The sequence below is a fragment of the Trichomonas vaginalis genome, chromosome IV (assembly GCF_026262505.1).
Source record: "Trichomonas vaginalis G3 chromosome IV, whole genome shotgun sequence".
In the NCBI taxonomy this organism is placed as follows: domain Eukaryota; phylum Parabasalia; order Trichomonadida; family Trichomonadidae; genus Trichomonas; species Trichomonas vaginalis.
In genome coordinates this window covers 18,766,159-18,792,937 of record NC_067206.1, presented here as the reverse complement: position 1 = coordinate 18,792,937, position 26,779 = coordinate 18,766,159, and the positions used below count along the sequence as shown (strand labels likewise).

Sequence of the window (26,779 nt, the reverse complement as noted above, 5' to 3'; positions counted from 1 at the left end):
GCCTGTCATCTTCCATAGGGGCTGTGGCATACTCTTTGCGTAAACGGTTCAGACCTTCCTCGAACTCTTGGTCTCTCTTGGATTGAGATTGAGATTGGAATTGCTGGGGTGGAGCTTGCTGGAACATCCAAGGGTTGGGGAAGTAAGGCATAGGCTGAGGAGGAGGGTAGTTCGGGAAGCCTTGTAGTGGAAATTGGTAGTAACCTTGAGGTGGAAATTGGTAGTAAATCGGAGGTACTTGCTGGAACTGAGGTTGCTGAGGTGCAGGGGCTGGTGCTTTAGGTTCCTCTGGTTTGGGAATGGGCTCGGTTGGTGGTACGTCGGACATCTGTTTGTGGCTTAACCGTCGGAAGGAAAAACCTTTCCTGTCGGAAGGAAAAACCTTTCCTGTTGGAAGGAAAAACCTTTTCCTGTCGGAAGGAAAAACTTTTTCTGTCGGAAGGAAAAACTTTTTCTGTCGGAAGGAAAAACTTTTCCTGAAGTTCGACCAAAAAGTTCTCAATTTTCGAAAATTTGAATGGTTTACGGACGGACAACTGGAAGAGTTCTTCCTGTCGTCGGGAAAATTTTTTCCAGTTGTCCGGAAAATTTTTTCCAGTTGTCGGGAAAATATTTTCCTGTCGGATGGAAGGACTCGGAATGCCAGAAGGATTTGACGAGGCAATTTACCTTATAGAGATAAATGAAGTTGTTAAGCAGTACTTGCGCAGGGTAATGAAGCCCAAGGTCAAGTTCACCAGTATTTCTGGAAGGTCTACACTTCAGCTCGAGACTTCGACTGGAATTCCAATTCAAATACCAGACGGGACAGCCTACGACGACATAAAGGACGCCAAAAGAGAAGCTCTTGTTAAGTTCCTAAACAAACGTCCTTGGATAAAAATACCAAACAAGGAGAACCCCCTACCCCATATGAAATTGGCAATTCAGTCTCTCCTTCGCTTCTCGGGTCAACCATTCTACATAACCTGTGAAGGCGACATCCAACCAGTACTGTAAACCTTAACGTTTAACTTCACTTTTTTTATGTTTTTACTCACACTCGTACTCAACAGGTTTGTGTACAACTATTTCAACTGTGAACCTTGTATTGACCGGTATTCCTGCAAATGCAAGTTCGGTCAATACACAATTTATGGTGGCAAGAAGGACAGTGGGGAATGTTATTCTGACATCTGTTGTTGCGCTCGAGAGAGAATTGAAATTCCAGACCCGACTCCAACACCAACACTCAAGTTGCCAAAGACTCATGTGAAGAAGAAGCCTTCTGGTAAGTTTCTTATAGCCATATACATGGCACGCTTTGAGTAAAAACATTTTTTTTCATTTTTTGAATGAAGCAAGTTAAATTCGTCCCACACCAATCTCAATGGACCGATGAAGAGTTTCAAGCCATGGTTGAAGGCGTTGAGAACGACATAGACGGCGAACTTGAAGGAGCTCAAACCACAATTGCAACCAAAATTGCAGGAGTCAAGGAACAGATAGCTCCACTTAAAGCTACCAAAGCTACTCTTGACCTCATGGATAGTTACCGTTTAGAAGTAAAGAGTGGAATAAGACAATTAAAATTAAAACTTCTAAACTACGAAGCTATACTCCAAAAGTTAGCAGAAATGAGAAGACTTTACCAGAGCTACTTACATGTAAGGGACTTACCTTCAAGCAGTCCGACCAAAGATGAATTTTCTGACATTGTCCCAATTTTGTCCGAAAGTCAGCTCAGATTTTGAACTGCTCCCAACATATCCAGAATATGAACAGTTGCCTGAACTCTTCCGCAATCTCAAAAAACGTTTTTTGGTTCTCATGTTCGAAACTTTTATCGGAAGAGACAACAAACGTTCAGAAGAAGAACAAGATATTATTTTAAACTTGTTGTATGACTTAACCGTCATAACAAGCTTTTTGAAGTAAAACCGTCATTCTCAAACCACTTCATTTTTTCGATGTCCGAACAAGCACCGAAGCCGAACACAATGGCAGATGTCCTTTCAATGTTGCCAGACAAGCGCCCAGTTCAAATTCAAATTTTGAATTTGAAAGCTCATCTGACAAACACCGTTAAGACTCTCCAAAGTAGTCTTATGGAAGAGATGAAGACTTAAAGTGAGTTCCTCATGAACCAAGCTTCCAATGAGAAATGCCTGAATGATTTGACGGAAACCTTGCGCATTTACGCGAGAGAGAACCGAGACCTTGCCAGACTCATCTACCGTTTCTTCGAAGAGATAGATGCCATCTGGAAGGTACTCGGAAAGGACAGAACTGCAACACCGTAATTCGTGAACACAGAATTGAAGAAGGAATTGTCGAGGAAGAAGAGAAACACGAAGAAGAGGAAGAGGAAGAAGAGGAAGAAGAGAAACACGAAGAAGAGGAAGTTTGGGCAACCCTTGTTGCCGATGACACTTACGAAATTTCCCAACCCTACCCATACCAAATCCGCAACAAGGAGACGGCAAGGTTCTTACCCCAGTCCTCAACAACTTGGGACACTTGAACCTTACCCTTCGGAATCGCGGTTCAATTCCATGGGCAAGCTTGTCGCAATTCAATGGGTTCCAAATCCAGCAAGAAGACGAAGGTCAGACACATTGACGGTGACAAGCTCAACAACCGTAAGGAGAACCTCGAGTGGTTCTAAGAGTAAAAAAATTTTATTTTAGGGGGAAACCCCGAGTAAATTTAGGTGTTTATTTGGATAAGTATGTGAAATTAAGGTCAATTTGCAAAATTAGTTCCGACCTTGAATTGGACTCTTTCGTTCTCCCAGTTGCGTAGGAGGTCGTCCCAGAGGAGTTGGTAGATTGCCAATCCAAGGACGATTTGTCCTCCCAGGCATTGAGGATGTACTGCTCGTAGAGTCTCATGACCTCTCCCTTGCACCAGACACCCTCTCCCTTGGAACGTAAGGCTTCTTCGAAGTGCTCGAATGCGATTGGCTGTGACCATCCGAAATGACACTTTTTGTCCGTTTGGTCAATGTTCGTGTCTCGTGCCATAGTCGACGAAAATACAGACAAACAGGTTATATATGAGTTTGAGACCAAGAATGGTGTAACTCGACCTGTCCGATTCAAATTCGAATAAAAATTTTTTATTTCATGCAATGTTTTATTTCTGTGCCGTCTTCAAGTATGCCCCAGTACTTACGCTTGGAGAGGACATGAACTTCGGTGAAAATTTTGTCCAATTTGAATTGACCCATCTTTTCACCGACCATCCCATTTCAATGAGTTTGTTATACCTTCTTCGTTCGTCATGAGTGCGTCAATGTTCTCATAGTAAACCACAACTTTCGATTTGACTTCGGAGAAGAATTTGTTGTAGTTGTCAAGGACTGCCTTTGCGAACTGAGGGTAAGACCAATGTTCGACAATAGGTTTTAATGTGGTTACTAAGCCACTTTGACCTTGAGTGAATTCGTATTTCAAAACAAAAGGAGAACCTTTCAACAAAGTTGTCGACCTTCTCATAGTGTTTACTCTTCATCTTTGAGGTTTCTTAATGGAATATCCCCATGTCGAATTCATAAGCAATTTGAGTGTCATTGCAAGTTTGGGGTTTGAAGCTTTCCTAATATCATACAGTTGTTGTATGACTTTTCCAACTGTATAGTTCCTTCCTGGGAACTCACCATCTTCGTTTGGAATTCCAGTCGGGATATATTGGACGAACCTCATGTATGCAGCGTTAAGGTCGACATAGTATATCTTTTCGTTTGAGTCGAACTTGTCGCAACCAATGGGTCCAGTTCGTGGAAATTCAAGTGAGTCTCTTATCTTCTGAGAAACTTCGCCTGCTATCTCATAAACATCGTCGAAGCAACCTGTTTCATATAAAACCTTCTGACCTAACTCGATGCTCTCCAATACAATTTGACGTCAATTGGATGTCTCAATGGAAGTTTGTTTATAGCATCTTGAAGTTCTTGCAACCTCATTGGAAGTTCTTCTGGTTCAGGTTGGTATCCGAACAATCCAACTCCTTTTGGAACAGTGTACTTCTTTTGTGCTATAACTTTGTCTGGAACAACTTTTGGTCTTGCTAACAATGAAAAGTTTGTTTCGTCTTTTGGTACAAAAGTTTCTGTCAGCTTGTCATCTGGAATTGGTTCCAACAAACCTTTCTCGAAAAGAATGTTACAGCTCTGACAATGTTGCACTTGCCTTTTCCGAACAATGGGTTTGTAAGACTTTCGTTCAACATGAAGTGGTTGTGGACAATTACAATCTTCAACCATGGTAAGTCTTTGTCAACAACATAGTCGTCATGTGAAGAACCTTTCTCAGTCGGAATGTTGACTCGGATATTGACATTTGCCAACGGTGCAATTTTTGCCAATTGACCTCTGAGAATGTACCTTGTCTTCACACATGACTCAAGATACTTCATCTTCTCATCTGTAACAAGACCAGAGTTCCTGAGACATGTAAGAATACAAGGTTCATTGACAATTGTTTCAATTGAATTGTAAATTCCATACCTTGTCAAGTCAATGTCAGACTTATTTATGAACGGGAAGTATCCAGCATGTTGTCTGACTGCTTGAGGGTTAGGTTGGTACCATTCGAACTTGACACTTGCAATTCCTTCAATTGCATTCAAAATGTCTGAGTCGGAGTCAACCATTTGTTCTCTCTTTGTAGTCTTGAAAGCGTCAAGAAGTTGTGCGGCTGTTGTGACATTGCCATGTGCATAGTAAATGTGACCATCCAAATCTGTTACGGTTAGTCTGAGATTGTATCCTTTCTTATTTCCGTCTTGAATTGCAGCAAGTACACCCATGAAGCCTTCTTTGTTCTTTCCTTCGTCAAAGTTTACTGTAAAGGTTCGACCAGATGTAATTTGACTTCTAACTTCACGATACTTCTCATATGCATATCTTGTTCTTTCCATGGGAGCATGTTTGTCTTCACCTTCCTTTTTTCCTTCTCAAAGGATGCAATTGTTCGTCATGTTTCCAGTAGAATCTGGCAAAGCCGTCGTGTCCTTCAACTTGAGGCTCAGAAACATCGAAAGGCATGTCCATAAGACGTTCTTCTTCTAACCTCTCTAGTCTGTTTGGATAATTGCGCGCGCTGTTTCAAGTCCATTTCGTAGCGAAGACCAGACAGTTTGTCATAGACTTTTATGGGTCTTCCCTTCCTATATTTAAACTTCTTCGAAACTTTCCAACCATATCTTTCTAACTCTGCTTTTATTCTAGCAGACCTTCTATCCATTCTATATGGGGGCATTTTTATAAAAATAAAAAAATATTTTTTTTCTTTACTTTACATAACCCTGCTGCCATAAGTCTTTGACGCCAACCCATACCAGCTAATGAAGGTTGACTTGGTTTAGTTTGGAAACTAAACTTTGGTTTTGGTTTATCTTCAGTTTTTGGTTTTTCTTCTTCTATCGGTTTTTCGTCACTTTTCGGTTCCTCTGACTTTACCTCACTTGCAGGAACAGTTGTGTCGTCAACATCTTCATAAATATCATATGCCATTTGTTTTTGTTTTCCTTTCAACTTTTTGTGTTTGTTGTAAAGTTTAGAATATTTCGACTCTAAGTCAATGAGATGTTCTATAATGAACTGTTGGTCAGTGAAGTAAACTTTTCCATCTGTTGTCTCGAAAGCTCCTTCAGACTTCAATATTTTATTTGTGAGAGTCTGTTTCTTTTTTGAGATACTAGCCGTTCCATTTCTATGAAAAGTGACTTTATAGTTAGGGTTTGTATTTCCAGACCTGGCACTTTCTATTATTGAATTTTTCTCTTCATCTGTAAGTTCTTTGACAGGTTTTGACAATGGTTCTGAACTTTTTGTTTGTGGTGTCAAATCTACCGTTTCAACTTCTTCGGTCATTTCATCTCAGTAAAAAATTTTAGTTTGGTTTGTTTTCAACTGGTTGTTTTGTTTTTTAAGTCGGTCTAAAACTTCCTGAGGTATAGGAAGAACTTGACAAACACGTGGTTGTGTAACTGCTGGAAGTCGACAAATCCATCTTGAACCCATTTGTCTCAATGCTGTATTGTTCATTTCATCTCAGTAAAAAATTTACATTCCCCACGTTTGAGGCGGTTGCGGTTGGTTGTTGTTTACCCACTGTTGTGCATGGTTATATCCTCTGTTAAAGAATCTTTCACCTTGGTCCATATAGTGTCCTGCTTGGTTATAGTAGTCATTTGCTTTGTTATAGTAGTTTCCTGCTTGTCTTCCTACATTGTCCATCCATCCTTGAACTTTTCCTCTTGTTTCAGGATTTGGAATAAGATTTGCTGCATCTCGTGCTACATCCCAACCTTTCTGTACAGTTTGTATAATAGGTTGTGCTTTCTCTTTAAGTATACCTAATGTACTCAAAATCTTCCTTCCAACTCCAAATACACCTCTGGCTATTGTTCCCACTGCGGGCAAAAATCTGGATGCAACTCCTGCTAATGCGCCAAATAAACCCATTTCTTATAGGGTAAAAAATGACGAATCCAAACAAGGACCCCTATGTTTCTAAAGCAACAAAGAAAGCACTCATGATAAAAATCTTTAGTTCAACACCAAATGCTTGGTTTATGGATATCTTGGAAAACATTCCGAGGTATAGAGAAGATGGACCACCATACTGGCTAATATTTGTCGGTCAAAACACAAGATACTGTGAAGCCATACCATTATGGTCCAAAAATATTTTAGATGTGAAAACTGCTTTGACAATATTCGTTGACAAATACCATCCAACAAAACTGACATCTGACTGTGAAAGTTCTTTCAAATCAGACGATATTAAAAACTATCTGCGTTCAAAAAATGTAAACCAATATTTCATTGTCGACCAAAACCATTCTGCTCTTGGTGTCATTGACAGTTGTATAAAAATCTTAAGAGACTTAAACCAACCACAAGGTGGTGAGCAAATGAAATGTCATATGACGACAAGTATAGACACTTCTCCATGGCAAAGATGAGACAAGTTTTAAATATTTACAATAGCCGTAAACAAAAAGGTTTGGGAAACCACTCCCCCGAAGAAATGAAAAACAACCCGACTTAGAGAAAGACTATATATTTAATAGTTTAGTCAAAAGAGACAAACAAGAAAGAATGCCAGGCTTCAAACTTAAGAAAGGTGACAAAGTAAAAATAGAAATACCTAAACGCGACCCATATGAAAATACTATTGACTATGACAACAATGGGAACTCGACAGGTACTCACATTCGTGTTCGTAAAAATAGAAGAAAGTATACAAGAGAATATTATGAAGTTTTAGGCAAACATGGCAAAATGTACAGACTGCAAGCAGAAGATAAAACTACTATTGTCAGACCTCGTTTCAAACTTGTAAGTTCAAGGTGGTATACTTTCAAAGACAGTTCCTAACAAATATAAGACAACTCCTGACGAATATGCTAAAGAAGTTGAAAATGACGACTAAGCAATTCTATACCATGCACAAACTGTCATGTAAGGTGGCATGTATTTTTTACCTAGTCCTGTAGATGTTGTTGTAAAAGTATGTTGGTGGTTTCCTCCTGGTTCAGTTTGTCGAAAAGTCTTTTTTGCTGAATGGTTATAATCTGGAGATAAAACGTCATAGCCAGCTTCATACTCTGAGTTGTATAATGGGTGGTCTCTTAATGAGTGGCTATGGTCGCCAGAAAAGTTTGTTGTACCAGAATGACTATGTGGTGGCAAGTTGTCGACAGATATCGTTTTACTTCCACCTGTTTTCTTTGGAGTGTGTGCACAATACAAAAAACTTTCGAGTATTTGAGTCCAAGTTCCAAAACCAAGTACTACTTCTGGTCTGGTAGAGTTCATTGACGTATAAATAGAACCAACGGGTAAATGGTTTGAAGTATTTCTGTCTTTAATGTTTGAAGCTCTTTTTGTCTGCTTTCTTGTCATATAAATCTTGAGCAGTGAATTTAATATTATGTTCATCCTCCATGACATAAACATCTCTACATCTAATGTTCTCATCGTTGTTATGTCGTCATCCGATGTTAAACCTTGTGGAAAGTTAGGAGGTTTACAATATATTGCATCCCCACCAGTTTCTTCAACCGTTCCTTCAATATTTTCTATACCAACAGTTGCGAAGAAGCTATGTGTATGTCCAACGTCACTTTTCCTGTTTAAGGTTTCTTGTAAGTTTGTAATATTTGCAATGGTATGTGTATGTCCAACGTCACTTTTCCTGTTTAAGGTTTCTTGTAAGTTTGTAATATTTGCAATGGTATGTGTATGGTTCTTATCCGCTTTAAGGTCTAAACATCCTGAAACCCACCCTGTATCGGCTTTACCTTTTAAAATCTTTGTTGTCCGTTCATGGTACCATTCAACCCTTTCTATAATTTTTTCATCTTTTTCATTCACATATTCCTTATCTGCCTTCTTCACTAACGCACTAGCCACACGTGCTAACTCATCGTCAACATACTCTTTGTCAGCTTTGTTGTTAACATCTGCCTTCAAAAGAAGTTCATCTATAGGTTTCTCGTTTAAAGTTCTTTTTGTTGGATTTATACAAACAGTATGGTTCTTACTGTCTTGAAACAGAAACTCATCTGTCATTGGGTTTAATGTCAGTTTTAAGTTTCCTTCTTTCAATGACTCAGATATCTTAGAATAGTTTGAAAAGTTTGTTGTGTTCTTATTTAGAGCTTGTATAATGAGTTGTCGGTTGTGTTGTATTTCTCTCATAGACGCTGTTTCATTTGACATTTTTATTCTAGATAAAATATGCTTCAATAGAAAAAGAAAATTCAAGAGTTGCTACAACTAAACCATTAGATGAACTTTTTACTAATGTCGGTCAAAAGTTTGAGACAGAGACCGAAAGCATGAAGGCTATCGTTTTGACTACCCATTAAGATGGCTAAGAGACCCATCTGTCACAAAGCTATTGGCTTTCGTAGAATGAAGTTTGTGTCTGTAGAAGATAAAAGTTTTCCATTTATTGTAAGGTTTCATATAGATTATATATCTGAAGGGAAACGAAAAATGTGGGAGAAATTGAGCTAATACAAGTTGACCTTTCATCTTCTCTACAGACTGCGTTTAAAAAATATAGAAGATAAAATAAATTCATGTTATGCAAAATATGCTGATGAATATGCAAATACCGAGAGCACACTTTATGTGAGAATTGTATATGACAAACAAAATTCACAAGTGTCATTTCAAATCTACGAAGACAATCCAAAGAAAGACGAACAAATATATACAGAATTCACTGCAATGTCATTGGTATTATTTGCAAAGAATGTTAAATCAGAAAGTCGAACTTCCTTTAGCAAATATTTACAGTCGATATGCAAGAGATGAACCATATTTATTTAAAGATGTTTCGACCCAGCTGCTATTATTGTTCATGCTTCATTTTCTGGCGCCCAAAACTCTTTCTTATGCTTGGCAAATGACTTTTACGAAAAACCTACAAAGTTATATGAACACCAAGTGGAAGTATTTCAGACTTTCAAGTATGGTTTACTACAGATGGAAGAAAAAGAATAGTTCCATTATACCATGCGTTTTACTTAGAACTTAGTTTCATATACAACTACTATCGAACGGTAAAAATATAATTTTTTTAATACGGTTGAGGTGTTGGATTTGGTTGCCAACTAGACTGTGGTGCAGGTTCAGGCTGTGTATAACAGGAGCTTGCTCTTCTGGTTAGGTCTTTAGGTATAATACCAACAAACTGACCTACCTTTTACCAATATTTTTGACACCGTTCCAAATTCCTCTTCCTACGGTTTTTATTCCATTCCATATACCTCTTCCAACATTTCGAAAGAAGTTTCCTATCTTACTGAAGAAACCCATTTTACTATATGTAAAAATCTAATGTCCGCCTAGTCTCTTACGTTTCCTGTGAGTTCCATAGCATTCTTTAACTGGAGCTCATACATTCTGTTTTTCTCTGGTAGAAAACATATTCTGGGTCAACTCCTGTGTTCGCGTCATCTGCATAAATTGTTTATATCCCACTTCAGGGTTTGTATAAAACTCTTTCCATCTCATATTTGCATACCATGGTGGCAAACCTAACGCAGCGTCATTTGACATGGCAGTTTGCATTTGTACATCTGTTGGCACTTGACCATAGTTTGCCATTGCAGTTTGTATTCTAATTCATTTGGAATATTCTCTGGGTTTGGTTGTCCAGGTTGCTGTGCATTCGCTAAGTTCTGTGCGTCCATTTAATATTAGATAAAAATATCTCTTACGAGTACATATGCTGAACATTTGCAGGCATTGGTTCATCTTCATATTCTCTATATCTTTCTGCCACGTCAAATAAGTAAATGACACAATGGAAAAAACCTAAAACAAGTAGTCCTATTTCAAACCACATTTACTTACTAGTAAAATTTCTTTGTTATGACACTTTCTCCAGTTTATAGGACCTCTCTCATATTCTATCTTATCGTATCTAAACTCATAGTCATGTATGTCCTCTAACCATCTCATGACACTTTCCAAACCACTTTTATCGGATGTAAAGTAAAAGCATGGATGGTTATGTAAAACGTCTAAAGTTTCTAAAGAGTCCTCAAAGTCCAGTCTACTTGGTATTGAAAATCCCATGTGTTATAGAACGGCGGGTCCACTATAAAGAAAACATTTTCCTTGTCTTTATATTTTTCATACAACTCTGTCCAATGACATCTCACAAACTCTATACCCTCAATATATTTTTCTATGTTCTCTTTGAAAACATTTGTATAGTTAAGATATAAAACTTTTGACATAAGTGTTTCAATGTCATGAACTCTTATAGCACCACTATATAATAGTCTAGCAGATATACTATCCCAGTCAATATACTCTGCCTTTTTCAAAACCTCTCTGACAGTATTTTTCTTATCTAATGGTATACGTTCCATCTTACCTATAGGTATCTTTTCTTTTAACTCTTTCAATATTTTGTTTGTGTCTGGTATATGTTTGAGACGGTTCATATAGTTGTCGAAGTCATTGCATATAATCTTTGAGTCAGGAAATATTGTATGGCACAAATGAGATATATAGAAACTTCCACCGAACAAGTCTACAAATGTTAGACCATTCGGTAGTTTCTTAAGTTCTCTCAATATAATATCTTTACATCTACTCTTATTTCCAAAGAAGGGTAACGGTGGTTTTGTAAAATTCATTTTATATATATAATAAAAATGTTTTTTCCTGAAAAGTGACAGAAAAGTGACAAAACATGTACGAAGAAGTCTTGAAAATTCAAGAGGGTAGAAAAGAGGTTAGAAAAGAGGTTATATCTAACCTTCTACCCTAAACATTATTTTTGTCTGATTTTACGAAGAAGTCTTGACAAAACATGAAAACATATATAATTTGTGAAAAGCTCCTGGAAGACCCGTATATAAGAACTTCATTTATACTAAACATCTTCGGGGCTAGAGGGCACGAAGTGCCTGGAAGCCCCACTACCTTTTTTTTTTTTTTTTTTTTTTTTTTTTTTTTTAATTTAGTTTTATAATTTTCTGTTTTTCAATCAAACCTAAACCATTGAAATGTTTTGAAAGAAGCTCAGAATTTTTATCCTACTTTATTTAAACTATACCTTTATTCTTGATTTTTTCATACATTTCATCAATTGTCAGATATGAAATTTCAACTCCTGTCAGACGATTATTATTTTCAGAACTCTTTTCAATTATTAAGGGCTTTTTTTGATTACTCCAGGTATTAGTTTTTTCATCAAAGAAAACCCTTCCTTCACTTTTTAACACAATTAAACATGCTCTAACTCTTCTCTCTAGAGGTAAACACTTAAATAATCCGGCTTTGTCTTTAAATTTGCTGAGTTGTAATGCGATATCTTCGAGTTTTACATCGCCTTCGACTGATTTCATGTAATCTTCTACATACCTTTCAAATGTATCTTTGTGCATTATGTAAGATTCGTTGATAACGTCGGGTTCTGATTCAATTGGAGCCTCGATTTCTGATGAGGTTTTTTCATCTTCTTCTGAGCTTTCATCGATCATCGTGTTCCTGAATAGTGTTCTTTTTGGAGGGTTCTTTCTAGGGCTGGAATTAATTATCCAAGTGTCAGGCAATTCAGGGTGTTTCAAAAACAAATGTCTTGCCTTTTTTCGCACTGAGAGATTTAAACGTATAACACGGATAGATGGTTCGGATATAAATGCTCTTGGAGTATATTTTACTATAATATCCCACTTTTTAACAACATAATCTAATAATTGTTGCTCTGTAGCGTACCCATTGTTTTCATTAATACATGCAATGAGAGCTTTCTGAAATGGGGATGATTTTTTGCCACAACCTTTCTTTGAGTCCTCGAAGGGGTGTAATGTGTTCATAAATTCTTCATCACCAATGAACAACTTTTTCCGTTCAGCATAGTATAATTTTTCCATCTTTTCCTGTTCCTTCCTCTTGGTTAGAGCCGCTGCGGTGATGGCATGAGGCTTCCTTCCCCTTATCATAAACTGTTATCAAATTAATTGAACTTTAATTCAATTCAAAATCACCGACTATAATTAAAGATCATTAAATTTCATTGAATAACTTTTTCCCTCTGCAGATACTTTTTAAAATGGATAACTTTTTAATTCAATTACAATAATTTGAATATAATCATTGTTAAAAAAAATTACGATGCAATATCGTCATATTTCGGATCATTATGATTATAAATTTGAGTTTCTTTCAAAACAATAAATTGAATATTTGCTTGCGTCCTTCTCCAAACATCATTTACTGATATTTTTTGAATTGCCAAAATCCCAAATTCTCGATTGGTTGACAATTAGTGGTTAAGTTCAGAATTTGGAATTTGGTATTATAAAGCTATCATAGAATTCTAGCTTTTTAAAGAGAAATCGTCATTTTCTGATTCAATTTCGGATTGATTTTGAAAATCAATAGAACAGTTTGCTTTCCTCTTGAAATGAATTATTGGCTATAGAAATGAGAGAACATCATATCATTTTTATGGGTTTTTGATAATAATATACAGGTCATATCTTTTCATGCAATAAATAGCATTGGCAACTTAAAACTCTTAGGCATACACTTATTTATACTCCTTTCGAAGTGCAGATATTGAAATCCAAAGGTGTTTCAGACTTAATCAAGCAATCTTTCTTAATTTTTTGTATTATTCATAGATTAAATGAAGAAAATCCATTAATTACTTACATATATTACAATGGTTCAGTCCAAACTATAATAACACCAAGTTAATTAAAATTTTCAAATAATGATGCCTTATTACGTATAAGTATCATATTTCCATATAACTATCAGCCATGAACATATGACTTTAATTTCCTTCTTTCTTGCAAATAAATTGGAAATTTCAAGTTCAATAACAAAGCATTTGGCAAACATTCTGAATTAATGGATAGCAGATTCAGAAAATGTGTCAATTCCAAGTCTATTTTACATGGAAATGAGTGGAGCTTCGTCCAAATGATAGATTATAATAAATGGGACAAAATTTCTGTCATTTCGAGAGACTATGTGGTACTGATAAATAATTAGTATTACATGGTCTCCAATTCCTATCCTGAAGTCATAAAAGTGGACGTTCTCAATATTTGCCATGTAAAGTCCTCTTCTTCGTTATTTAGAGAAATAACGTTCTAAATGGATCTTCGTCCACCACAGACAGTTCTTTCATTCAAGTCTCACCTTGTTAGCAACAATCGTGAAGACATTCTGAGACAATTCATTGTCAACTACTTTGTTGATGATGATAAATTCTCCGTTTTTGAAAAAGTCGTTCCAAATAGCGGCTTCCCAGGAGGAAACTTCATTTCACGCGCAAAGTTTATCAACCCAGCAACTGGCCAAAAGTATAAAACAGAAGAACTTTACATCGGTGCTACAGTTGTCTTAAATTCTTGGACATTCCAACTTGATGAAGCCACAGAGGGTACTCTTCGCGCTATGGAAGCAAATTCAGATCAGTATCCAAAATCAGACCTTTCTCAGACTATCACATCTAAATTCTCGTTACTTAAAGGCCAAAAATCAGAACTTGAGCAAAAGTTCAAAGCTCGTGATAAACAAGGTCGCGGCCGCGTCACTTGGGTTGTTGCTCGAAGTATCTTCGATGAACACGACTTATTTACGGATCCTCAAGAGCGCTTAACATTATTGCGCAGATTCCAATTTGCTGATGTCGAACAATTCAAGTATAACGAATTCCTACAAGTATTCTAATAAATTACGTGTTAAATAAACTTCTTTTATCTCGTTTCCACAGTTTTTGCAATTGCATGCATTACATCATAATCATGAATCATGTGTTTCAATTTATTATAATTATGAATATAAAATTACATTTTGCTTAACTTGGAAGGCATTTCTATTTAAATAAACGTAAAATGGCCTATAGATGTAAATGGTTTAATTCTATTGAAATTGTAGCGTTTTAAAACTACAATGTGTAAGAAGTAAATTAATGAAAGACAAGCCGTGATATGATTATTTTCATAACAAAGGGTGACCATAAAACTATCTTTATCACAATCAGCTATCATTCTATAAAAGAGAGAGTAACTCAAAATCACCCTACTTTATTCACTTTTTTTGATGTGATAAAACCGTTTTTTCTACTTTGTGACATACTCTAACTCATGAAATAGCTTTCACGATAAAATAAACCAATTTATCCTCTTTAGATTTATTATTTTATAGGGGTATTGAATGATATATCATAGTATTATACAAAACATAAAAGGGGGGAACTTATTTTTGACCAAAAAAGTGGCACCTGAGTATATTGTTTCAGCTTTATCTGATCATTGAAACGGAATTGATCCACGTTATTAGTATGAAACAATGATATACTAGGGACTAAAGAATGTTAATATTACAAACACCCAATTATTTGATGTTCAAAACATACAAGTTTTTTTTTATCAAAAAAAAATTAAATATATATTCTATGTATTTACACTTTGGATGAAAGTTCTAAATATTCTTCTTCTACTCTTTGCTGAAGATGACTGGCTTATTCGCAATTTCAGTTGTTCAAAAGCCTCTTTCGACACTCCAGGCAAAGTAGAGAAAATCGACACATTCATTTCACCAGAAATAGTCAAGAACTTATACAATATCTCTGCGATCTTTTCATAAGAAGGCTGATCTTTCTTCATCAAAAGTGCTGTCCACAAATCGAGCAAAACTTCGAAATCCTTTTTAGAAATTGCCGCAACAACACTCGAGAAAACACCCAAATCATTAATAAGCAGACAACATCTCAACACTTGTGTTGCCTGTTTATTTGATATCATCTCACACAACTCGCAAAGCATCATCGCAACTTTCTTTTTCACTGTTTGTCCGTTCGGACTCAAATCCATGACGACAAACATCTCCTGGAAATAGGAACAGACTTCGCTCGCAGTGTTACTGACTATCTCACTGTTAACACTGTATAAGCCTGTCAATAGTGGAACACCGATTTTTTTCAGCCAAACAACAGAACATGTTTTGTAAACGGTCGGACTTCTCAAATCTTTCAGGGCATTGACTAATGACAGAGGAACAAGTTTCAACATGTGATTCAGACTGGCTGCAAGTTGGGTTACGGCCCCAATTGCTTGGCCAACGATCGCTTCCTTATTATTATTATCTGATACGCGAACTAAACAATTCGAACACTCTACGAGTAAAGAACAAAGCTTCTTAACATCTACACCGCACTCGCTGACGTTCAAACTGGCAATAATAGAAAGGGATCTGTTGACTTCTGAAGATAATCGCTTCAGATGCTGCGGATCGTGAGGATCGAATAAAGTAGTTACCCATTCCAGCTCGGCTATTGCTTTTTCAATGGTCGTATCGGCGGAATTCGGAGTTTGGTCGACAAATTTTGCAATAATTTTGTTGGCAGGAAGGTAAACTGGGTGTTTTGCGGGTATACTTTGCAATTTCTCTAACGGGAGTGTGATATTTTTGAACCGATCTGTAAATAACATCACGTATTGAGAGAAATTTTCTAAACAAACTGGTTTCGCTTCAATTAATAAGTCAATTAATTCCTGGAAGAAGTCGTCTTCTTTGTATTCCGTAAAAACCATGAACGGAATAATTTTACTTAAAAATTGGCAAATTTTGGATTGAACTTTAGATTCGTAATAATTTAGCGACGAAAGGAGGTCTATTGTTATCTTTACGCATAATTGGCCAATCTGCTTCGAAATTGTCTTCTCTGTGACAAAAAGAAAAGTAACTGTTTTTAACATGACAGTAAACGCTCGGATGTGACTTTTGTCGCTGGTTATGGCTCTGAAAAGTATCGGAATTATATCGTCGAAGTCATAATTCTCTGTTATGCACTTAATTACCTCATTTAACTGTTGCGTGAGTTGCTGAGAGGTCCAGGAGTCATCGAATCGCGCGCCAGGTAATTTGTCCATTGGATGAATGAGTTGCGCCATGCAAACATCAAAAATTTTCAATCTTTCGTCTTTACAATTCCTCAAAAAGTCTTTTGAAGAGCAGATCTGCGATGATTTGAATATATTACATAGGAACGTGCAAGTTTCTAACAGAACTGAGGGAGAAATTGACTCTAATATGTCGGCACAAATTAATAAGAGGTCAGAAAGGTCTTTCGGATTAACTTTCTGCATGAGAGTAGGTATTAGTCGTAAACGAATATGAAATGATTGTAGTAAAGCGTTGAAATTTTCGGAATCTGTATTTTTGTCAAAAACAAATAAACCAATGAAATTATTAATAAAAGATGGCATGGTTTCTAATAAGCGAGTGATAAATGATGGTGGACATTGCTCATTTTCTAATAAAGTCTCAAATATTGGGACAATTGAATTATCAATATATTTCCATAGAAGAGGTATCAATTCGTAGTATACTTGAACAATATCTTCATTTGCTAAATTCTTTTCGATGACTGGTGGAGCATTTTGATGAATTTGTGCGAGCAAGTATAAATCCATGTTAAATTCGGGTGTTCCTATTTGTGCCTTCCTTAGTGGCTCAAATAACAGCTTGTATATAAGATTTGGGATTTGAACATCGTTAAAAAATCGAAAAACTTCGTATCTTGATCTTGGAAATTCCCTTGAGAATATAAATGATACCATTTCGGAAAACACATGTAATACAAACTGAGGATTCTTGTCTATGTATGTGCTAAAGAAATTTTGAATAATTTCATTTGTTGCCACGTAAGCGAGATAAGAAGCGGCGGCACGAGATACTGTAGGCAATATGGTATCTGATTCTAGGTCTTTTTCTTTTTCAAATGGAAAAGCTGAAGCTAAATTAATTTTCAGCGGAATTGACATCTCATTGAGTCTATCTTTTATTAGATATGTGATGGTTGTGAAACCAAATATTCGCTCATTGATATTTGATGAAGGGTCCGTGAGAGTTAAAAAAGTTGCAAAATCGAATTTTAGAGGTCTTTGAAAATCTCGACATGTGTTTAGATTTTTCTCTCTAATCTGTGGATCTGCATCATTGAGGCCATGAATTGCAGCTCGCAAGCTGGCCAATTGCTGATTATCCATAGAGATTTTGCTCAGTGTCACTTTTTTGATTAAAAATAAAAAAAAATTTTTGTGCTTTCCTAATATGAGTATTAGTATTGATAATTCATATTTATAAGTTCTGAGCTGCCTATCATATCAATCACAGAAGTATTATTCCATTCCTTCATGTCGAAATCAGAGGATTTGGGGTGTCTCAATTTTACAAAAATTTATCCCAGTCATTTTTATAAAATTAAAACCCACCTGATCCTCTTCGATATCAATCTCCAAAAGAAAAAATTCAAAAGACGATTATTTTTTGAGGAAAATGTATCTTCCCTTGTTTAAGGCTGCACTTACGCCCATCTGACTCTAATTCAAATTTTTGACAACTGGCATGAAGCGCTATTGAAAACTAACCTTAAACATCTGAATTGAAGGCTATGTCATAGGGACGTAAGTGCACCCTTAAGGGGTATTTTATATGGTAAAGAAATTGCAGAAGTTATCATTTCACATGGTACGATAAAATAGAATAAAGTTGGAGAAATAGCACTTCAAGTTGCAGTATGTGAAAATAATACAGAAATTTTCAAACAATGCCAATGATTTATTCACCAAAGTAACGCGCTACAACAACAAAAAAATTCATCAACTAAAATCTGTTATGTTAACCTAATAAATTATGTTTGAAATAAAATTTAATCGAAGTTTGCACCATGTGAAATAAGAAGATCTACTATTTCTTTATTTTTTGAAGATAGTGCATAAAAAAGAGCTGTTAATCCATCATTTGTTTTTTCATGAATATTTGCACCATTCAAAATAAGAAATTCGACTATTTCTTTATAGTTCCAAATGGCTGCAGTATGAAGTGCTGTTGCACCAAAATCATCTTTTTCGTTAATATTTGCACCACATGAAATAAGGATTTCGATGAAATCTTTTCTATTTTTCTTTGTTGCAATATGAAGAGCAGTGTATCCATCTTTATTTTTGTTATTGAGATCAGCATCATATGAAGCAAGAATTTTGGCTGTATCTTTACAATTAAATATTGCAGCGCAATGAAGAGGGGTATTTCCAGCATTGTCTTTTTCATTGATATGCGCGCCATGTGAAATAAGAAGTTTAGATGTTCTATGATAATTTAAGGACGCCGCAATATGAAGTGGGGTTTCTCCTTCTTCATTTTTATCATTGATAGCTGCGCCATGTGTGATTAGAAATACGGCTGTTTCTTTGCTACTATTTTTTGCTGCAACATGAAGTGGAGTTTCTCCTTCTTCATTTTTATCATTGATAGCTGCGCCATGTGTGATAAGAATTTCGACTGTTTCTCTGCTATTATTTTTTGCTGCAAAATGAAGTGCTGTTTCTCCATTTGTATCTTTTTCACCAGATGAAACAAGAAGTTCGACTATTTCTTTACTATTATAGAATGCAGCTTTACAAAGAACTGTTTCTCCATTATTATCTTTTTCGCTGATATTTGCACCTTGTGAAATAAGAAATTTGGCGACTTCTTTACTATTATAATATACTGCGTTACAAAGAGCTGTATTTCCACATTTATCTTTATAATTGATATTTGCATGATGTGAAAGGAAAAATTTACAAAGGGATGGAATATCAAACATAGGTGAATAAGAATAACATTTGTTAATATCATTAGTTTGATCAAAATAAACTAAAAATGAATTAAGATCACTATACCATCCGCAATGTTCTAAATCGATCTCTAAATTGTACTCATTCATCAAAAATGTGACATAATCAATGTTGTGTGAAATAATTGCATGTATCATGCAAACTTCGTCTGGTTTTTGATATTTGAAACATTCACTCATGATCTCTTTGTTTCCACCTAAAAATGATAATTCTAGACATCTTTGAGTTATTTCTGAGTTGAATTTCGTTCTTAAGAACTTGAAACAATCAACTGCTCCATGGTAGCAACATAATTCAAGTAATGAATATCCTTCATGAGAATATGGATATAAATCGCTTTTAAGTTTTTGATCTTTATCAAATCCATCGATTCCAGTGAATGTGATGAATTTTTCTTTGTCATTATACATAATTGCTCTGTATATTGTATTTTCTGATGAAATATTTGTGTTCTCTAATTTAATTTTTTCAAAATCAGTAGATTTATCTAGTTTAATTCCATATTCTTTATAAAATAGGTAGTTAGAAATGTCTTCAATATCGGCTACATCTGTAACTTGATAGTCATCAGATATATGTTTCGCAAGTTTCAAATATGGCTTTGCATAGCGATTGTTAAATGGAATGGAGCATAAAATATCTTTTATAATCTTATGAGGCGTACATTTCTTTGATTTAATCAAATTCGCTTTGATCATTTTGTAAATCTTTTTTAATTTTCCTTCTTTTTCTACTTTTAACTGATATAATGCATTATATGAATTGATATAATAATCATACTTACTTTTCAATTTGTTATATTTGTTAATTGAAATGACATTGGCACACATTAAAATTTTAAAAGTAATTTTATTCAAACATTTCATAAAAGAAAACATGTTCATTATATGGTAAAACGCAAATGTGTCATTTTTAAAAATTATTAATGTCCGACCAAAACATTCATCCAAACAAATACAGTGAACTAAGAAATACCCATAAATACTATATCGATATATACAACGTGTTGTATCAGTTGAAAACTGAAAAAGAAGAAGAATTAAAATCGATTTTCAAAATGATCAAAACAGAATTGATTGAATCCAATAAACATCCACCCAAAGATATTATGGTAGACATTTTAAATATCATTCCGTATAACAATCGCTATACAAAGTCATATTTATTTCTTGCCAAACTCTTTTATGATGAATATCATGTGGAAGAAGTCAACGATCTCACATTTACCCAAAGCATCCTGTTTTATAAAGAATATGGGTTTAAATTAAACAAATCTGATGATTTCGGAAAAGATGATTTTAAAAATCTTGATATTCACACAGAAAATACAATATACAGAGCAATTATGTATAATGACAAAGAAAAATTCATCACATTCACTGGAATCGATGGATTTGATAAAGATCAAAAACTTAAAAGCGATTTATATCCATATTCTCATGAAGGATATTCATTACTTGAATTATGTTGCTACCATGGAGCAGTTGATTGTTTCAAGTTCTTAAGAACGAAATTCAACTCAGAAATAACTCAAAGATGTCTAGAATTATCATTTTTAGGTGGAAACAAAGAGATCATGAGTGAATGTTTCAAATATCAAAAACCAAATGAAAAATGTATGGAATATGCAATTATTTCACACAACATTGATTATGTTACATTTTTGATGAATGAATACAATATCGATATTGATTTAGAAATTTGTGGAGATCACAAAAATCTTGAATCCTTTTTAGTTTATTTCGATCAAACTAATGATATAAACAAATGTTTTGTTTATTCACCTATGTTTAATATTCCATCCCTTACCGAATACTTCCTTTCACATGGTGCAAATGTCAATAAAACAGTTGAATGTGGAATAACAGCACTTCATATTGCAGCTTTGTATAATAGTAAAGAAACTGCAGAAGTTCTTATTTCACATGGTGCGAATGTCAATGAAAAGGATCAAAATGGAGAAACCGCACTTCATTTTGCAGCATATGGAGATAGTAAAGAAACAGCCGAACTTCTTATTTCACATGGCGCAAATATCAATGAAAAGGATCAAAATGGAGAAACCGCACTTCATAAAACAGCATATGGAGATAGTAAAGAAACAGCCGAACTTCTCATTTCACATGGTGCGAATGTCAATGAAAAGGATCAAGATGGAGAAACCGCACTTCATAAAACAGCATATGGAGATAGTAAAGAAACAGCCGAACTTCTCATTTCACATGGTGCGAATGTCAATGAAAAGGATCAAGATGGAGAAACCGCACTTCATAAAACAGCAAAATATAATAGTAAAGAAACTGCCGAACTTCTCATTTCACATGGTGCCAAAGAATAATGTTCTTTCATAAGATAATATTCTTTATTTTTTGATATTTTCGAAGATTGATTTGATTATAAATAAAAAAATAATTCAATTTTCCCCTCTGATTCTATACATATTTTTGAATTTTTAGTTTTGTTAATCTTTGATTATTCTTTGAAACTTACAAGAATCTATCATAACTTTACAATCATTTGATGAGAGGTCTCGGAAAAACTCTGCCCTAGTGTGATGTAGCTGTGGTATTTGGTGCACAAAGAGCGAAATGAAATTATCTGAATTTTCTTTTTCTCCTATTTTTATAATTTAAAAAAAGTGACAAATGAATCAATCATCAAACTATCTCTGCAACTTGTTGAAGATATTTAAAAAAAATATATTATTAAAATGAATTCGAATTTAATTTATCAATTTTGATTGATTTTAGGCATATTAATCAAATCTAAAGCATTCATGTGTTTTTCTAAATAGATCACTACAATGAAATTCAAAAGATCAGATGCAACTTTCACATTTTATCAATAATAAGCGCATCAAAGCATACGATATGAAAGTATATTAAAATCCGTGGGGAAAATCCAGCAGAGTTCGATTATGTAGCTTAGTCTTAAAGTTATTAGCATCAACAAAAATTAAAAAAAAAACTTTGAAAGGTCAACTTTTTTTCTATCTAATGTATTTATGCTCATTTTTGGAATTTGATATTTTGGTAAACGGGGTTTTTTCTAGATTAGAATCAATATGATTCCTTTAATTGTTTATTGAGATTAGAATAACTAAAATTCCAAATTCATTCGGATAAATTTTATGTTTTATTTTCATATTTTCAATCTTTTGATCATATATATATACTTGTCTTTAAAGAATAGTAATGGCAAAAACAATTTGGTAAAATTAAAAACAATTTTTTTTTATTCACAAATAAACATATATTAATCTATTTCATTGGGATTCTTACACTCACAGGTTCTTCATTTATGAATGAATTAGAAAATGGGGATCTCGATTTATTGAAATAAGGAGAATTTCTTGGTGTCATTGAATGTGGATCGAATCTCATCTTTGGAGACTTTCCAACTGGAGATCTTCCATAAATTGGTGGTCTCTTAATTGGAGTTGATGTTGATGGAGTGGTAATTGCCGATTTTCCTCTGAAATGTAAGTCAATTCTTAAGCTTTCTTTATCTAGTTTCTCCTTCATGATATCTACCTTCTCTGTTATTACGTCCATATATTGTTGGGCTCTGTTCTTGAATGAAAGCGCAAGATCTGAAATTTCTGGTTTCATAAATTCGCCAAATAATAATGATCCAAAGTTATTAAATGCCTCTGACACTTGTTGTTCTGATATTGTTACATTTTCAAGGCTATCGGCAAGATTATCAATCACATGAATTCTGTTTGCGTTTGTAGGACCAGGAGAAAGTGTTCTCTCAATTGTCATTGATAAGGTACGCAAAAACTCGACAGTTCTCTGGTGGTGAACTTCGTAATTTGATAATCTTTCTGATTTTGAAGAAGCAAGTACTTGTTTTGTGCTTTCTGATATGGTTGTTATCTTAAGATGTTCAATATTAGCATCTTTTTCAAGAATTTCTTGGGATAATCGATCAATTTCATTTTGTAAATTCTTATTCTGAGAAACCAAGCTCTGATTCTGCTTTTTAAGAGCAATGGATACTTCATCTGTCTGTATATCAAGGATTCTAGTTGTTTTAGAACGCTCTTCCTCAAGTTGGGCCTTTAATTCGTCAATTCTTCTTGAAAGAGTAGAATTCTTCGACTGTTCAAATTCAACTTGGCTCTGAAGTGCAGCAGATTTTTCTGATAACTTGATCGAACTGACCAATTTCTCAAGAGTTGCTTCTAAAGCCGGAATAACTTCTTTCTTTTCTGAACAACTTAACAATGAGCAAACAGTTGATGTAAATCTCTCTGATTCTTGCTTTATAGAGAGCTTTTCTGCAGTTAATTGCTCAATTTGTCCATGAATATTATTTATTTCATTTTGAAGAGCTGTTTTTTGTCGTTCTAATGATTCTACATTCTTGTTGAGACCGGATATATTACTATTTAATATGTTAATCTGAGTTCTATCCTTTCTGGTATTGGCATCTTTGACTTCGACTGAAATTCTTAGTTCTGAGTTCTGCTCAATGAGTTCATTGATTTTCTTTGTAAGATCTTCCCTTATTTCTTCATATGATTGTATGTTTTTGTCTTTTTCATCAAATTTTATTTGTAATTCATCTATTTGCTGCTTAAGGTCTTCATTTTGCTTCAAAGTTTGCTCATATAATTCTATTTGATCTTGAGAAAGCTTGCGACCTTCTTCAGATTTCAATGAATCTAATTTATTTTGTAAATTTAGAATTTGACTCTGTAAATTAGCAATTTGAATTTCATATTCAACTGATTTTGCAGATTGGTTTGATTTTTCTACTTGAAGTAAATCAAAATCCTTCTTTAATTGATTAATTTGTTGAATTAGCCTAGAATTCTCTGTTATTAGGTCACCATTATGATGTGTCAATTCGGTAGCGCGATCTGATTCTTTTCTGAACTGGTTAATCTGTATTTGTAGCTTTGAATTTTCGTCTTTTAATATTTTTTGTTCATCAGTAATTTTCTCGATTGTTGAAGCTAAATTTGCGTTTTTCTGTTTGAGTTGAGAAATTTCTCTTACGTAATTCGAAATATCTTGAACATTTGATTCCTGAATTTGAGGCTTTTTTAATTGCTCTTGTAAAAGCATATTTTCGGATTCTAATGTCTGTATATGGGAAGTAAATTCATTCTTTGTGTTGGAAAGTTCTTCTTCAAGCTTTTGTTTTTCGAAAGTTAAATTTTTAATGTTATTTTCATATTCTGCGTTGTTTTTCTCTATGGTATTGACTAATCCTTGATTTTCTGATGACAAATTCTGAATTTGGATGAGATATTCTTCGACGTTATTTTGTTCCTGAAAAACTAAATTAGATTGACTATTCTCTTGTAATATTTCGATTTGGTTCTTCAAAAATTCAATTTCTCTCTTCTGAGATTCGATTTGAAACTGTAAACCTAAAATTTTTTCTTCAGAGATAATTTTAGAGCCAGTTTGACCGGATACGACATCACGAAGTTCCTTTTCTACCTCAGCAGCTATTGAAGCGAAAGCCCTTACTTTGGCTTCGCCTTCAAAATTTGCCGCCATTTTGCATATAAAAAAAATTTAAACGTGATTTTTCTGATTTTATTATCGGCGTGTCGCACCAATAAAAATTCAAATTCTAGAGCAAATACAGTATTTGTGATAGTATAATATGTTTTTTTCTTACTATTATGCATGCCAATTAGATCATTTCATCATATAAATTACGTGTTTCTATAATTTAGATTCATTTCTTTCAAGAACTACATTTTAGTGTTGCACTATTGGAGTTTAGATGGTCTCAAGAACATCAGAATTCTAATGTGAAATCTTTCTTTGATTATTCAACATATATGTATATTTTTCCTTAAATACAATTCATAATCACGCTTATTTCAAAGAAAACACTAGTGTATGCTTATATTATATATTTGTTTGGGCACTTGCTGCTAAGCATTTTTCAAATATCAATATCTTTTATAAATTTCATATTTCTCAGTATTGTGATATGTAACATCTATGAAAATATGTTGATATTCTTCGGTATCGTGATATGTAACATATATGACTAATAGCACACCAAATTAAATGTACATTTTACCAGTTGGCAAACAACTGCAAAAAAAATTTTTCAAAAAAAAAACGATAATTTTCAAAAAAAAATTAAAAGATGGCCAGTATTACTCAACAGATGAAAGAACTTGTTCGTAAGATCACTTATATGTTCTACGAGAAAGAAAAAGTCATGATTATGGAAGGATTTCTCATGTTTGATGAGCCAATGACTTTAAAAGAAATTGGTGAAAAATTACACCTTCAAAAGAAGATAATTGATGACTGCATTGGTATTTTGCGTCGTGATGGTATGATTTCCAGTAAGCAAACGCTTGATCTTGAAGGCTGGGATCTTACAAAAAAGCCAATCAGTCAAATGTCAGATACCCAAAAGAAAAATCGAACTGTTTATTACTATGCCATCGATTACAAAGTATTTTGTGACTCAGTACGTCTTAAAATCCAACTTGTAAAGAATCATCTTAAAAAATTATGCGGAAAGGCCGATAACATCTCCTACAGATGCGAGTCTTGCCATACAACATTCAATTTTATAGAAATTAATCGCTTATCCGAGTATTCCAACTTTACTTGCCCTGAATGTGGTGGAACACTCAAAGATTTGGATAATTCCGATGAAGTTAATGCGAATAAGAGGAAATACGAAGAATTTTGCCATCTTACTGATGATATTATAAGACAAATCACAAATCTTGTTTCCAACATGGTTTTTGAGGACGACTTTGACTTCAGAACCAACCCAGCGAAATTGATGACTTTGGAGAGCTACAACGCCAAGGAAAAGTACATTAAAGAAAATGCCGAATCTGGAAAGATTATAAGGGCCGAAGAGAAGGTAGATACAGACAAACAGAACGTCGTCGATGTTAAGACGGTCGATATTGGTCCAGCCATTGATGATTCCATAAAAGACCTTTTCACAAGGAATACCCAAGCCACAAAGAAGACAGAACAAGCTGAGGAGCAGGAACCCGAAATTGTCATTGATGGCCAGGTATTGAAGAAATCTGATGTTACAGAAGATTTCATCATTAATTACACAGGATCAACGGAAAATATGAAGAAACTCGAAGAGTTTCATGAAAAATACTGTCAATAAAAATTATTATACATGTTTTAATTTCCTCTCAATTTAAGGTTAAATTTCCAAGCATATTCACGCCCGTATTCTTCATTTTGAAAGTGTGTAGAATATGGTAAATTAGAAATGTAAACAAAACAAAATTATATGAAAAATAAATAAAACTAACTTATGTAAGAACATTATTCTTTGGCGCTACGCGAAATGAGAAATTCGGCTGTTTATTTTCTATTTCTATATGCTACATCATGAAGTGATGTTCCTCCAAGGTGATCCTTTTCATTGACAATTGCACCATGTAAAATAAGAAGTTCGACAGTTTCTTTTCTATTATACCAAGCTGCAAAATGAAGTGCGGTTTCTCCATTTTTAATCCTTTCTGACATTAGCACTAGTGAATTAGTAAGGAGACTTTTTCGATTGTTGTACTTATTTTAATAGGTGTTTATGAAGTGGTTTTTCGAGCACTTTGAATTGTTCTATGTTTCTATTGACTATT

General features: G+C 34.4%; 12 protein-coding genes and 2 pseudogenes across 14 annotated transcripts, besides 3 other annotated features; 7 read left to right on the top strand and 7 right to left on the bottom strand.

Moving 5' to 3' along the window:
* Nucleotides 1-14: 14 nt before the first annotated feature.
* Nucleotides 15-328, bottom strand: TVAGG3_0123930 (uncharacterized protein; the record flags this gene model as incomplete). Its single annotated transcript, XM_001280502.2, has 1 exon — nucleotides 15-328. A coding segment is annotated over one exon (314 nt), but the record flags the coding sequence as incomplete, so codon positions are not given.
* A 296-nt stretch (nucleotides 329-624) lies between these two features.
* TVAGG3_0123920 (uncharacterized protein) lies at nucleotides 625-999 on the top strand (the record flags this gene model as incomplete). The annotated part of the gene is made up of 1 exon (XM_051223663.1): nucleotides 625-999. One exon carries the CDS (start codon nucleotides 625-627, stop codon nucleotides 997-999), a length of 375 nt encoding a protein of 124 aa, XP_051108649.1.
* A 27-nt stretch (nucleotides 1,000-1,026) lies between these two features.
* Nucleotides 1,027-1,311, top strand: TVAGG3_0123910 (uncharacterized protein; the record flags this gene model as incomplete). Its single annotated transcript, XM_051223662.1, has 1 exon — nucleotides 1,027-1,311. One exon carries the CDS (start codon nucleotides 1,027-1,029, stop codon nucleotides 1,309-1,311), a length of 285 nt encoding a protein of 94 aa, XP_051108648.1.
* A 23-nt stretch (nucleotides 1,312-1,334) lies between these two features.
* Nucleotides 1,335-3,366, top strand: TVAGG3_0123900 (annotated as a pseudogene). Its single transcript has one exon. A coding segment is annotated over exon 1 (2,032 nt).
* Nucleotides 3,367-4,194: 828 nt separating this feature from the next.
* Nucleotides 4,195-8,407: a mobile genetic element.
* TVAGG3_0123890 (phage tail repeat-like family) lies at nucleotides 5,246-5,857 on the bottom strand (the record flags this gene model as incomplete). The annotated part of the gene is made up of 1 exon (XM_051223661.1): nucleotides 5,246-5,857. One exon carries the CDS (start codon nucleotides 5,855-5,857, stop codon nucleotides 5,246-5,248), a length of 612 nt encoding a protein of 203 aa, XP_051108647.1.
* Nucleotides 6,050-6,451, bottom strand: TVAGG3_0123880 (uncharacterized protein; the record flags this gene model as incomplete). Its single annotated transcript, XM_051223660.1, has 1 exon — nucleotides 6,050-6,451. The coding sequence occupies one exon, from the start codon at nucleotides 6,449-6,451 to the stop codon at nucleotides 6,050-6,052; it is 402 nt and encodes a 133-aa protein (XP_051108646.1).
* TVAGG3_0123870 lies at nucleotides 6,469-7,259 on the top strand (annotated as a pseudogene). The gene has a single exon. A coding segment is annotated over exon 1 (791 nt).
* Nucleotides 8,408-11,568: 3,161 nt separating the features above from the next.
* Nucleotides 11,569-12,468, bottom strand: TVAGG3_0123850 (uncharacterized protein; the record flags this gene model as incomplete). The annotated part of the gene is made up of 1 exon (XM_001303316.1): nucleotides 11,569-12,468. The coding sequence occupies one exon, from the start codon at nucleotides 12,466-12,468 to the stop codon at nucleotides 11,569-11,571; it is 900 nt and encodes a 299-aa protein (XP_001303317.1).
* A 1,031-nt stretch (nucleotides 12,469-13,499) lies between these two features.
* Nucleotides 13,500-13,607: a mobile genetic element.
* TVAGG3_0123830 (alpha-tubulin binding) lies at nucleotides 13,608-14,712 on the top strand (the record flags this gene model as incomplete). The annotated part of the gene is made up of 1 exon (XM_001303315.1): nucleotides 13,634-14,212. The coding sequence occupies one exon, from the start codon at nucleotides 13,634-13,636 to the stop codon at nucleotides 14,210-14,212; it is 579 nt and encodes a 192-aa protein (XP_001303316.1).
* A 225-nt stretch (nucleotides 14,713-14,937) lies between these two features.
* On the bottom strand, nucleotides 14,938-17,535 carry TVAGG3_0123820 (armadillo (ARM) repeat-containing protein family; the record flags this gene model as incomplete). The annotated part of the gene is made up of 1 exon (XM_001303314.1): nucleotides 14,938-17,535. The coding sequence occupies one exon, from the start codon at nucleotides 17,533-17,535 to the stop codon at nucleotides 14,938-14,940; it is 2,598 nt and encodes an 865-aa protein (XP_001303315.1).
* Nucleotides 17,536-17,840: 305 nt separating this feature from the next.
* Nucleotides 17,841-17,967: a mobile genetic element.
* A 230-nt stretch (nucleotides 17,968-18,197) lies between these two features.
* On the bottom strand, nucleotides 18,198-19,865 carry TVAGG3_0123800 (ankyrin repeat and SOCS box-containing protein 4 family; the record flags this gene model as incomplete). The annotated part of the gene is made up of 1 exon (XM_001303313.1): nucleotides 18,198-19,865. One exon carries the CDS (start codon nucleotides 19,863-19,865, stop codon nucleotides 18,198-18,200), a length of 1,668 nt encoding a protein of 555 aa, XP_001303314.1.
* Nucleotides 19,866-20,092: 227 nt separating this feature from the next.
* Nucleotides 20,093-21,590, top strand: TVAGG3_0123790 (ankyrin repeat and SOCS box-containing protein 4 family; the record flags this gene model as incomplete). The annotated part of the gene is made up of 1 exon (XM_001303312.1): nucleotides 20,093-21,505. One exon carries the CDS (start codon nucleotides 20,093-20,095, stop codon nucleotides 21,503-21,505), a length of 1,413 nt encoding a protein of 470 aa, XP_001303313.1.
* Nucleotides 21,591-22,264: 674 nt separating this feature from the next.
* On the bottom strand, nucleotides 22,265-24,698 carry TVAGG3_0123780 (A-type inclusion protein-related family; the record flags this gene model as incomplete). Its single annotated transcript, XM_001303311.1, has 1 exon — nucleotides 22,428-24,686. The coding sequence occupies one exon, from the start codon at nucleotides 24,684-24,686 to the stop codon at nucleotides 22,428-22,430; it is 2,259 nt and encodes a 752-aa protein (XP_001303312.1).
* Nucleotides 24,699-25,273: 575 nt separating this feature from the next.
* TVAGG3_0123770 (transcription initiation factor IIE, alpha subunit family) lies at nucleotides 25,274-26,433 on the top strand (the record flags this gene model as incomplete). Its single annotated transcript, XM_001303310.1, has 1 exon — nucleotides 25,294-26,298. The coding sequence occupies one exon, from the start codon at nucleotides 25,294-25,296 to the stop codon at nucleotides 26,296-26,298; it is 1,005 nt and encodes a 334-aa protein (XP_001303311.1).
* Nucleotides 26,434-26,779: the final 346 nt, after the last annotated feature.